Source organism: Poecilia mexicana, unplaced genomic scaffold (assembly GCF_051168715.1).
Source record: "Poecilia mexicana isolate PSO_F unplaced genomic scaffold, ASM5116871v1 scaffold_8, whole genome shotgun sequence".
Taxonomy (NCBI): domain Eukaryota; kingdom Metazoa; phylum Chordata; class Actinopteri; order Cyprinodontiformes; family Poeciliidae; genus Poecilia; species Poecilia mexicana.
The window spans coordinates 10009063-10022234 of NW_028263377.1; the positions used below are offsets into that span (position 1 = coordinate 10009063).

General features: G+C 39.1%; 1 protein-coding gene across 3 annotated transcripts in view; it reads right to left on the minus strand.

Annotated features, from left to right (window-relative positions):
* The window catches only part of usp7 (ubiquitin specific peptidase 7 (herpes virus-associated)), a 28078-nt gene extending 17696 nt beyond the window's left edge, over window positions 1-10382 (minus strand). For 2 of the 3 annotated variants that reach the window (XM_014982661.2, XM_014982660.2), the window contains exons 1-13: window positions 10254-10382; window positions 9435-9704; window positions 5293-5397; window positions 3980-4178; window positions 3492-3630; window positions 3129-3217; window positions 2911-3019; window positions 2561-2691; window positions 2362-2416; window positions 2197-2277; window positions 1843-1933; window positions 1584-1666; window positions 205-314 (exon numbers count right to left, since the gene is read on the minus strand). In XM_014982661.2, the coding sequence (XP_014838147.2) occupies window positions 205-314; window positions 1584-1666; window positions 1843-1933; window positions 2197-2277; window positions 2362-2416; window positions 2561-2691; window positions 2911-3019; window positions 3129-3217; window positions 3492-3630; window positions 3980-4178; window positions 5293-5397; window positions 9435-9704; window positions 10254-10287 (1496 nt within the window). In that variant the 5' untranslated portion in view covers window positions 10288-10382. The remainder of the gene's footprint in view (window positions 1-204; window positions 315-1583; window positions 1667-1842; window positions 1934-2196; window positions 2278-2361; window positions 2417-2560; window positions 2692-2910; window positions 3020-3128; window positions 3218-3491; window positions 3631-3979; window positions 4179-5292; window positions 5398-9434; window positions 9705-10253) is intronic. The other variant, XM_014982658.2, reaches the window with a different exon arrangement.
* Window positions 10383-13172: the final 2790 nt, after the last annotated feature.

A 13172-nucleotide genomic window follows, 5' to 3' on the forward strand; every position in this document is an offset into this window, starting at 1 on the left:
TCTGGAAATAAGTGGCACCCTTTAGCCTAAGGTAATATGGAGCAGACGCTCTAAAATTACACCCTGGCATCAGCCACCGGCACACTGTGAGGCTGGAAATGAACCACTTTGAGGAGGGCTTTTTATGTGAAGCGATGCACAAATAAACCCAGCAGGAAAGAGACGGGAGACGGGAAAAAAAATAATAACGAAGTCACGCTTTACCTGTCATTAATCTTGATATTTTGGTCAGTCTGTGGGTCATACATGAACCTCATCAGCTGCAGGTGAAGGATCGGAGGGAAAGTAAGGAACTTCACACCCTTTTCTGCCTCCTGCAAAGCAAAATTACACGTTAGGACATTTGCGCGGAAGATTTTACTGATGGATTTTATTGCGGTGTTGGTTTAAAAGTGATACAGGAGACAAACTAAAATACAGTAAAAAAAATTTTTTTTATCAAAAATTCACATTTTTCCAAACCACACAACCACAAGCTTTTAGTGGCCACCACGAAGTAGAAACATTTATAAAGTGAGCAGAAAATGATCAGTGGTGTTTGAAATATTTTTAATTTTATAAATTAAAACTTACATTTTCATTTTGCAAAGCGTACATCATGGAAATAGAAGATATTTTAAGTATCAATACTAAAAAATGATAACCAGAAACAAAAGAAACAACATAAAAAAAAACACTTGCAACAAGGACGGCAAAAAAATCAATTGCGATGTCTTTGTAAACAAAATTGACCTTCAAAAAAACTAATCACCATCAGAATGGAAATTATCCAGCTCATCTTACTTTTTCATGTGTTTAGTTGATTAATTGATCATTGCAACAGGTTATGTTTCAGATCAAACCTATGACAGGAAAAGTTCTGGTCCAGATAAGACAAACAAGCAAGTTGAAAACAGGTGGTGGTGGCAGCAGCATCATGCTATGAAGATACATTTTTGCACTAGAGAATGAGAAACCTGGTCAGAGCTGATGGGAAAAGGGCAGCAATAAATAGACAGTAACTGCAGGGGGGAAAACAAACCAGAGTGGGTGTAAAACCCCAGTCCTTGAAGCCTGGTTTCCTGCAAACCTTTAGACGCATCTCTAGTCCAAAACAAGCCAGCACGCAATAAAGTTCTTCAGAGTCCTGCTAATGAACTACTTATTTGATTCAGTGTGCTGAAGCAATGAAACGTCTAAAAGCTGGAATCTGATCCCCGTGTTAAAGGTTGGAGCAGAGATTCACCGCCTTAAAGATCCAACCAGACCCGACGAAATGAAATTATTTAGATAAAAGCATATTCATGTGGGAGAATGGCTTAGTCAAAGCCCAGACCTAAAGCAACTGGAAGTTGGGCAAGATTTGAAATGAATGCTCGTAATCTCACTCTCACATGGAAAAATAGCAACTGTTCTTTAAAATCCGCTCCTAAATCATTTTCCTTCTACTTTATAAAGTGCGTCCTTCAGGAAACCCCAGTGCAAGACATTAAAGTTTGTGGTTTTACAGCTAAAATGTGTGGGGAAAACTATGATTTTCTACATATTGCAAAAAGATGTGAATACATTTCCATAGAGCAGCCAGGAGCCAAAACTAGACTTACTTGAAGACCGTGCTCTCCTGCGTCGTACTTGTTGTCTCCGTCTAGCTGTTCAGTCGCAACATAATCTTTAAATGACTCGAATACTAGGAACAAGAAGAGATGAGACAAAATTAGGGGGAAAAAATTTATTCATTTCCTAATTTCTTTACACTTTACTATCAATTTTAGTGAAAAAAAATATATATATAGAACTGACAAACATTCATGTAAATCCTAAAATATAGAAATTTTCAAAAAATGAACGGTCTTGCTACTTAACTGTTCTTCTTTCCTTTTATGCTAAGCTGGATGTCGTAGTAGTCCTCTATCCGCTCAGACCGGTAGTCCACATGCTTGCACTGGATATACGACTGAGGAAAGAACACAAATGGGTCAGAACGCCGTTCTGCAGGACGGGTAGAAATGATCGTTCTCGCAGGATCATGTCATGATTTAACGCGTCTCTAATTTTAAACCTATACTGTCCAAAGATCCATCTGAAACCACGTTAGTCTGCTTCGTGCCGGTTTGATTACAAAATCATACGTGTTTGGAGCAAAACTCAAAACACATTCAAACAGCTGCGGACATTTTCTTCAAGTAACAAGACAAGAGAAACCTGGGACAAACTTACCACCATCTTTCCTCTGAACAGCTTGGGGATGGTTCCTTCAACACAAGTGCCTTTCATCTTGTTCTCCACATTGTCCAGCAGCTGGACAATCACACGGCATGATGCGTTTCAGGAAACATTCAGCAAACACCCGGGGATACTTTTAAGACCAACGAGAAAACTTACAACTCTGCACAGCTCCTGTACATCGTGCTGCATGAAGCTATCCAGTGTTTCCCACCTGTGCATTAAAAATTACACAAATAGAAGATTAGTTGGATATAAAATCCAAATGGATGTTTTAGATTTTACTCGAGAAAGGTCAAATTTTCAAAGATGAATGCTTGTTTTTAGTCTATATATGTTAAAAAAAAAAAAAATCTACCCAAAAGACTTTGTGAGTTTCTTGGTGCCGACTGGTTTGTCGCTGTGCTGCAGTTCATAGAAAACCCTCTGCAGCGCCAGGGGAACGCTCTTGGATGAGTCGTCGCCTTCTGTGGGCATCATGTACACCGCCTACGAAATGAACAGGTTTTAGATGGCAATACTGTAAGACAGAGGTTGTTTCTTGACGAGATAAAACATTTAAATCACAAAAAATTTCATGCGGTTAAAAGAATATGGCTCGAATCTGAGAAAAACTTCAGGGTTTTGCGCGATAAAAACAAGTGAATGTGGACTCTGGTTGACGTGTTTATGTACAAACAGTGAAGAGTTTCCAGGAAATGGCCGTACCCGTCGTAACTGGTTAGTGAAGAACAGTGTCTGTAGCAGGCTATTCATGTAACAAGTGGCTCCCTGGTTCTTGAGTCCAACGTAGCCTGTGTGTTTCTTGGAGTCCCAGCTGGTTTAATCAGGCAAAAAAAAAAAAAAAAATTAATAAAAGATTCATAATCAGAGTTTCAGTTCAATAAGATGCAAGTAAAGCCCAGATGAGGGATAAATCTACTTACGCGACTCCGTGTGGAGCGTCTGCCTGGACGTAGACTTCAAACGTGACTTTGTCGTCATCGACAAAGCCTCGCTCCGGATCTGTTACATCCTGTGATACAACAACAAGAGGACGTAAATTCAAACGATGAACTAAATTAAAACTGAGCAAACATGCATCACCCGGCAGTTAACAGGGAAACGAGAAGCTGAAAATGTCATTTCTGCGTACTGCTTGTATAGACGCTCTGAGTCGTGAAAGCAAATATTACATCGTCTGTTAGGCTCCCGTTTCGTGTGGGGAAAATAACGGGGAAACGGTAAGAAAAATGTTTTTATTGAAACGTCGACCTTTCCGTTAGCTCTCGTTGGATTTGCGTACTTACACTCCAGGACATGAAGTTAGAGAAGCCCCAATCGTTTTCCTTGTGGAAGAATAGGTGACTGATTCTGCGGCTGAACGACTTCTCGTCGTCTTTGTAGTTAATGATTTTTAGCATGGCCTGAGCGTGGCAAGACCACGACCTGGAACGGAAACGGCAGGGTTACTTCCCAAACACTGAAACACAACCTTAAAAGAGAGAATCTATGGGGTTTTATTTAACTCTAGTGCAATTTTAAGAGGAGATGAGAAAAGTGCAGGACTCCACTTATAAGTGCTGAACGGGTTTTGAGAAGAACAAAGAAAAATCTTGTTGAACAACGAAATTGGACCTTTGTGTTAATGTCTACTTTTAAAAAAATTAAGGATCATTAGTTATTGGATAAATTTAATCCTGAAGTAACAATATTGACTAAAATCTGACAGCCCCCAATCACCACCAACCAAACATCATAACAAATCTAGAGAGAGAGGGAATGGACAGTCACATACGTGGAGTCCGACTCGGCGTTGCACTGCAGGAAGAAGCCGACGCTTTTCTGGTGAGGCCGGTCGGGGTAGAACCGCGGCATCACCATTATCTTCCAGGGCAGGTTCCGGACGAAGCAGGCCGGGCTCAGAACGGACTCGCTAAGGCGACTGAAGCGCTCCACGACGAACCGGAAGGTCGCCTCCGATCTCCAACTGGTGTCTGCGAGGAGATGACGGGCAAGAGAGGACAAAATATAAAAACTGCAGGGGCTCTAACTGACCCGAGACTGAAACAGTGAGGGAGGAGAAAGTTGAGTCTAAATGCATTTTCTCATGTTCACTCTATAAACTTTAAATTTAAATGACTAATGTTAAATTAAAGTAGTCCGTACAAACGTAAACAGACTGGTATTGTGATCTTGTGCACTTCAGATATCGATTTGTTTGCACAATAAGGATATTTATTACACTGTACTTAAAAACAGACTACGGTAGCTAAACAAAGGCAGATAACTAAAATAATACCCCTTTGTTCAGTTTGCAGAGTTTCTGCAGATCTCACCAAGTCAAATTTAAGACTTTTTAAGACCATTGTGTCCTGTATCACAACAGAAATGTAGCATATTTTGCATATATTATATAGTAGTGGCAAGCTTTTTCTGCCCAGAAAACATGTAGCATCGTACAGATTAGCAACAGAAGTGAGCCAGTGTCAAAGACGAGCGCTGTTCATCTAACTGCTGATAAATTTACACTTACTAGTGGAAAAGAGCTAGGTAGCTAGCAAGGCTATATCAGCAGGCAATTAGCGGTAGCCTCAACTGCCTCCAGTCGAGAAGATGTCTGTGTGCGACTCAGACTTTCCCCTGACAGAAAAGTCTCACGAGAAACAGAAACTATATAGAATTTATTAAATAGTCCGGCCATCACAAAATTTAAAACATGTCACTTTTAATGTACTTGTTCTTGTTCAAATTTAATGCACTTTAAAGCCTTAGTTTTAGATACATGAATTAAAGATTTTTTTAAGGATGCGTTTGTAGAGACATAAAGTAAAGCGTTTAATGTACATTGCTTAGTGAAAATCAGAGAAAGGGTAGAGACAGATGCTTTGATGCATAAATAGAAACAAAAAAAATGAGAGAGAGTAGAGAAACAAAACCAGCAGGTAAGACCTCATACAAAACCAGCAATAAAGAAAAACAGTGATTGGCTCAACTTAAAAAAAAAAAAAACAATTAGTTATAGTCAAAGACAAAAAAATATCAAAATGATAAGATCTCAAAGTATTTCTCCAAGTATCATCAGCTAGCATGAGTGTTCATCCTCCTCACCGTCCTCCATGTCCTCCTCTGTGTTGTTGTGTCCGTCTGCCATGGCCACGTTACCGTTGATCACCGGGTTGGCCGGGATTCTTGGAGGGTCATCTGTCTCCCCAGCTGCGAAGAAAAAAAGTTAAAGTAAAGATGACAACTCTGCACGGATAAAGACAGAAATAGAAACTATCTGAAAAACATTTGTGGATCATAGACAATGTGCTAGACTGTTTTATTTTTTTTCTTTCCCCCACTCTGTAGTAATTTTACTAAAACCTGTGAATATAAACACCTTCCATTCAGTGTTTTTTTTGTTTTCATGTTTTAGTTGCAACTCCTGGTCAGGACAAAACAAAATATGTTCCACGGTGTTACACCCTGTTGGGAAAAACCATGCCGAGGCAACACGACAAGTGTTTCCCAATGCGTGTGTGTATGTGTGTGTGTGTGTGTAGACAGCCTGATCTCATCAGGAAGAATGTGTGTGAGTGCAAAAAAAAACCCCCAGAAAGGACAAAAGGGAATACTGGGGTGGATAATTATGGACAGGACACAGGATTAAGAAGCAAGTCATTCTTTAAACAAAACACACGACACACTCGCAGGCAACGTTAATTATCCCATTGGCAGAGGCTGATCCAGAGGAACGTGGATGGTAGCGGCGTCGCTTCAAGGTGGGAATGCAAATCTGGAGAGGATGACAACGATGCTACGGTTTCTTAAATATGTCCCCGAGCGTGTGACATCTCTTCTTCTACTGAGTCTTGTTTGTTTTTCTACAGACGCTGCTCTGAGCGTTGAGAGCCACCAGTCAATCTGGTAACATGACTGAACCGTGCCTTCAAGAGGCTGACCTGGTTTCCCCCAAGTGGATTACGCCACATTAATGGAGTCTGTCAGTCAGGTGCATGACAACTTTGTCCCGCTTATGGCAGGAGTCTCGCCTGGAACCCGTAAAGGTTTCTGCTTAGGAACGCAACAAACAGCCTCTCATTATTTCACCGACTGCAGGGGAAACAAAATAATAAACTCATCACTACTACTTAGAAATGTATTGCCACATAGCAGAACAGTGAAATGTCTAAAGGGCAGCTTTGATTTAAAAACAAAACATTCAGGAAGCGTGTTCACAGGTTCAGGAAGACGAAAGCTTTCCAACCTTCCTAAATCTTTTAGGAAAAGCCACAGCATTAAAAGTAACGGGGGGGGGGGGGGGACTGTTCTGATGCAGATAGCGCGCAACATTTAGGTGATTTCAGACACCAGCACTCAACTGCTTTTCCTAGTCATGAATTATAAGCACATGCCTTTTACTGTGATCAAGTTGGTCCTGAGATAGTGGTTTCTTAACAAGGGGACGCCCCAAAAACCAGAAAAAAATAACTAAAATGAAAAAATAACAATGATTCTATGATTTTTTTTTCTCCACCATTTTGTCAATTTAGAAAATAAATATGGACTCAATTTTGCTGTGACTTGTAAAACCAGGTAAGTAAATTATGTCTACAAATACAACTTTTCTTGAATAATTAGTGTTTCACTATTTTTCCCTCTTAAATTCAACTACAAAGATTGACATATGGATCAATATAAACTGGAAGAGAAAAATATTTTTATACTCAAAAGAAAATAAAAAAAACTTGCTTACAAAAAAAAAAACAGGTCAGTCAAATTATTGCAACTAACTACAGTTGGCAGGCTAAGAGATGGCTAAGAAAACGTTCAATTATAAAAATATATTTCACAATTTTCTTGCAAATATTGGTATTAAAACCATGGAACTATTATATTTTTTTAATCAAGAGGTTATCTATTTATTTGGTGTTGGTTGTTGCCTTGAACAGCCCAGTCAAAATAGTCTGAACTTTATTCTGGTCTTGAATTGATGTCAGTACAAAACTATTCTGGTTGTTAAGATAAAAAAAAGCATTGGAGCTTTGTAAACAACACTATGAAGATTTTTAGATGTTTTTAAAATTACAGTTGATAGGACAAGAAATCCTGGTTGTTAAAGTAGTTCATTTTTACACTTCCAGATTGATATAATTTAAAAATTAGGGAATGGGAAAAAAATCTGGAAATAAAATATTTTTTTTCTTATTCCATACATATTCAAAGCTGGGAAACAGTAAAAGCAAGCTCAATAAAAACAAAGTAGGAACCTTGCTCTTAATGTGAATCCATCACAATTCACCTGTGGTGATGTAGATAAATGACTGAGATAAAACTGTAATCAACTGTAACTAAGACATAGTACAGTAATTAATAGCAATGGTTAGAATAAACTGTGGAAAAAATGTTAGACAATTTGTTCTCATACTTGTAAGGGTATAAAGCTAAGAAGGGGCTGATTAGTAAATGCACCTGCTACTGGTAAAACAACTATTAAAAAACATTGACTAATACTGCAAATAATGAACAGACATGCTTAGTCACTGTAAAACAGAATAAAGTAATTGGTATTGCGTGTGTTACACGATTATCATTAATGTGTGTTAGATTAGATAAGAATTAAATCACAGAGGCTAAATGACGCAGCGAGGCTCTCAAAGAGTCTGAACAGACCCTAAAGTTGACATCGATAAGAGATAAATAAAAGTAGCAATTGTGATGTTGGTATGTGTGGGACATGGTCCACACATTTCAATGGCTCGTCCCGACTGCAAATCGATCTAACAAAAACACAGATCATTAAAAATGGCGAGAGCTCCCAGCCGTTTGGTCCTTCATACAATGAAGCAGCAAATCCCCGCGCTGCCCCCTGTGTGGGCCTGGCTTACCGCACCACTAACAACAGTTACTTTTCAGCTCTGGCAAACGGCTCTTCTGAAACACCGTTAAACGCATGAAACAACGGACTTATCCGGGAGGTTGAACTATTGTTGGCGTTTGAAACTGTTATGATTAAAACGTAAAACGACAAAGTGCATGTACCGTGGTGAACACAAGCTGGTACTGACGCATCTGCGTTCCCGTTAGCCACCTAGCAACCAGTAGCAACAAAATGATCTGCGGGTCCTTATTAGGCAACATTAGCTGTACACACAAACACCAACTAGCATGTTAAATTTAATACAAGGTGAAACATGTAATAAAACGTCATCACTCTAGGATAGGAATTGAGAAAAATACAAAAAGAAATCCGCACCGGGTTAGCAACCAAGGCCCAAACGCTCTAGCAGAATCGAAAAGGCCACCATTTTGGAACGCCACACACCCCCCTCCGTTAGCATACGCTAACTAGCATGCTAACTAAGGATGACACAAAACGAACTGGGCCTTGGAGCTAATTTACCAGTTTAGAATTGCTTGTCACGCAAACTCTGTTCATTGTGTTTGAGAGGAATATAACAACACAAAGAAATAATTTAATTTCTCTGACTACATATCTAACTTTAATAAAATGCTAATTTATTGAACTGCGGAGTGTTTCACTGTGCAATTAGCAGCCTTCAATTCAAACACGCTACTAGCACTCATCCTCTTCAGGCTAGCAATGCTACCTATCGAACAGTTATAAACGAAAGAGTGGAAAACTACGGTTTTTTACAGAAGCGTTGATGGACTATGCAGACAGGTATCTTTATCTGCCAATTCAACCCAGGAACTACAGTGAAGAAAGATTAATTTACCGTGAAATGGATTCATGTGATTTGCAAAACTAAGCAACGTTGTTTACAATTCTTTAGTTTATCAACGATCAACACGACCTGAAATCTAGAGATTGTGTCCCCATTCTACACGACGTTTAATTAATAAACCACATCAGATCGCTTGTCACAACAGCGTCGGCGGCGAAAACTGAACGGCAAGAGAAATGCGGTAGCCGAGCCGAATGAATGATTTATACGGCCAATCTCCAGGTTTAAAAAACACCCACATCAATTGGCTTTTATTTCCAAGTAACGTCTAGTTAAAAACATGGGACGATAAATTAAGTAAAGTTTGCTTATAACGCAAAATGAGGTCAGCTCCGCGCGAGTCTGCTGCAACGGGCGCACAATCAGCAGAAATTCAACCGGCTACCCCAGCCTGCCTCGGGCCTTGTTGTTTACTGTAATGTTGCGCTCAGACTGCACCAACAAAACTTCACTTATTTGCCATGCAGCAGGGAAAAAAACGTCAAGCATTTTGCAAATAAGTCTGTTCACCCTTCTTACCTTCCATCTCCATGTCCTCTGGTTCGCTGAGCTGCTGCTCGCCGGCTTTCTGCTGCTGCTGCTGCGTATGGTGGTGGTTCATGTTGGCAGCTGCTGTCGTGATGCGGTGCTCTCTGCTATCTCCGTCACCCTCGACCTTGTCCGGGGCAGGCTCGGCGGGGAACCGGGTTCTGGGCTGCTGGTGCGGTGTAGCGGCGGGATGCGGAGGTGGGGTGGACAGGTCGAGCCTCGGCGGCCGAGCCTGCTCTGTTGCGACCTCGGCCTTGTCCGCTGTCAGCGCCGGGGAGTGAGGAGGGGAGGTCAGCTGGGGAGCGGGTAGAGAAACGCGGACGTATTTGCTCGCTATTCGCCCAATCTCGGCGCTTTTGTTGGGTACAAGTCCCTGGCTGGCGGCGGGGGATTGGGACTCCGGGGACGGAGACCCGTTGAAACGAACTAAATCAATCCGGTTCAACCCCGGGAAACGAGGCTTGCACCTTCAGAAGCAAATACCCCGTTTGCAGCTAGCGTTCAGCTACCTGACACTAGGCAGCCAAAAGGTAATACAGCTGCAACAATGAAAACAAAGGCTCATTTGCTAGGACACAATTAGCAAGTTTGCCAGCGGTATTCCCAGTCCGTCTGCTCCTCCGATTGCCCAACGACCGGGGGAGAAGGAAAGGAGAAGCTATCCATTCAAACCAGTTTCCACTAATGCTGATTTGGAAGTTCACGGAGACAAGAGTTATCAGAGCCTCGACATTAAACAATTCCCATCAAAAAACGCCCTTAAAACGATCAACGACACGACGCGGCTCCTCGCTGCATTTTTAAACTAACCTCTCGACTGTTTCTGAGGAATGTGCCCGGTCATACGATGCTGTGCGGCGGCTCTCGACCCGCTCCTCCCGTGGTTTGTGATGTGTTGGGTCTGAGGGAAATCTCAAAATGGCGGCCGCGCTCTTCTCTGAAATGTCACATCCGCATGGTGATCCAAACACGAGCCCATCCCCGGCGAGGTTCTCATCTGTGTTAACTCATATGGGCCCGGTATGTTCCTCGCACATTGGACATATTACACAAAAGTGCATTTATGACCTGAAAAATAACCTAACACTAATAGTATAATCATAATTTTAAAAAAACGTTTATCCACATTTTTGAACGTGCGTGCTATGGGAAACAAAAACGACTAACTTCGAAGTAATGACACAAATCTTTTTTTGAAACAAAACTTTTGATAATATTCGTAGCTACTTCCCAATGCATAAGCAAATTTGGCTGCTGCCGAGGCCAGCAGAGGGAGCCAAAGAGCACTCTGTTTTTCTCGTTCTCAATGTTCTGTATCAGTTTGATTTGTCTCAGAACTTGGACCTTTGTATTAGGAATGATGTCAATGCCAACTTAACTGAGTTGTTGCAAGTAGAAACAACAGTTGGATTCATTATGTATTGAAATGCTTACTGCTTTTAGCAATACATCGCCATAACAATTACATTTTCATCATGTTGTGCTTTTAAGCCGTAAAGATAAATATTCACAAATCAATCAATATACTACAGTGTGTGAACCCTTGTTGCATTCTGTTAGAAATCCTAATAAACTTTGTGTTACATGGCAGCCATGCTAGATATTAAACTCATGCTAGGAGTCCTGAGACTGTCCCATCTGGTCTATCATTTGTTAATCTTTTCTGCTGTTGTTACCTGTGCAGCAATGTCCATAAATTAATGTTTTCCTTGTGCTTTTAAACCTAATCAATTAAACTGACATATCCGTCTGCTATTGGGACTGGGAGTACATTTAAATACTTTAATTTTGAGAAATGACATTTCCTATGCTATTCATTGACCATGATTTTATAAATAATATAAAGTGATTAATTTGAGAACCAATTAAAAACTATTCAGTGTGCAAAGCAAAAAGAGTGACTAATTGAATAGTTTTGCAATTCGCATGATATAACCACCCATCTCAAACCACATACATTTTATAATAGCTAAATTACCCCAGATTTATTTCCACTTAAACTGGCCAAAATCACACACGGATGTATCAACATGGGTGCACAAGATTAGAACATTTTTGCTCTGCAACAAGCTACTTGTGAATTGGATTTTTTTTTTTTTTAAGTTGAACACATAGTTTAAAAGTGAAGGATATTCAAAGAAACTGCTGACATGCCCTGTTCTGGCTGCCGAATAAACTTTAAAAGCAGACAACAAGGTGCTAAAAGAAGTTGCCAAAGTCCCTAAAATGTCATAAATGGAACTACAACAGTCTTTATCTTCTGTTGAGTTCATACCTTCACAACTAGAATGAGCTAAAGTTCTGTTTTTATGGAATGTGTTCAAGAAAACAAGTAACCCAGAGAAGAAGACCTTAACCTCTTCAATAACATCCTTTGAACATTAAAGAATTGTAAAACTGAATTATTTGAATTCAAGCAGTGAACATGCTTGGTGTGAACCAAATTCAGCACTCAGGGAAATAAAAATTAATACCAGATTTTTTGTTCTATTCATCGTTCCTTGATGACTAAAACAGAATTATTTTTGTTAGTGGCGGTTACATTACTTTATTTTACAAAGATACATTTAAAAATGGGTCCTAACTTTGATGTGAACTTGTTTTATTTTATATTTGCTATAGTTTTTATTTGCTATAGTTCTTCTATGATATGCATCAAAATGCATATAATGCATCTAAGAGAAGCTCTTTTCCATCATATCTTCATTTTTGAAATTAAAACATTCTCAACATCTGCTGAGCAGCCTCAGCCTGTCCTTCAGGTTAAAGCTTAAATTGTTAGATTTACGCCACTAAATACTTTGCAGTACGTAAAAAACGACTTCGTTTACAAAAAAGAAATGGAAAAGCAATGTTTTAGCCACAGTTCATTTAAACAATAAAATACCGGTTAATTTATAAAGCATTGAATTTCAATTTAAGTTGCTAATGCAAATGCATGTTTTAGTTGTCAAAGCTGTAAATTCAGATTGTTCAGTTATTGGAATATTTTTTTTATTTTCTGTAATACTTCCTTTCTCTGTGTTAATAATGGCAAATACAGTGAAAAAAGGAAAAAAGTACTAAATGAATTTTTCTTCTTCTTGTTTGAAAAGAAGAAATATTTCCAAAAGTAGACAATCAAATATATTCTTTTGTTGCTTGAAATGAGGCACGTTTAATTTTAGAATAATTCTTGATTGTGAATTGAATTGAACAATCTTATGAATTGAACAAAAAATCATAAAGGGTCATTGTGTGAAAAAGCTAAAACTGTTGATTTACTACCTTGGCATTTTGTGAAGTTCAAAAAGGTAACAAAAAGGGTATACTTTATACTTTTAGCTACAACTAGAGCTAGATAAACAACTTAAAAAGTAAACTGAATTTGAGTTAAGTAAGAAATGTTTCAACAATATTTAGATTGTTAATGAAGTGTCAAAACATTTTTTAATCTTAAGATCTAAGTTTTAAAAACAGAACATACAAACATAATTTATGTATTAATTGTTTCAGAGTTTTACTATTTTTAATCATTGTCTCCCAGTTGAAAGGTGGAAATGTGTTATCATATCTATAACTTGCCAATAATTTTACTTTTAAATAAAAACAAGCTAATATGTTGTTATGAAATAATGACTCAACAGAACCCCTTGCACTGAGCTTTCCTCCCTTGAATCTAGAAAATATAAAAAAAATTATAATATTGGAAGTGGAAATGAATTGAAGTCTCTAAGTTTAATTGAACAA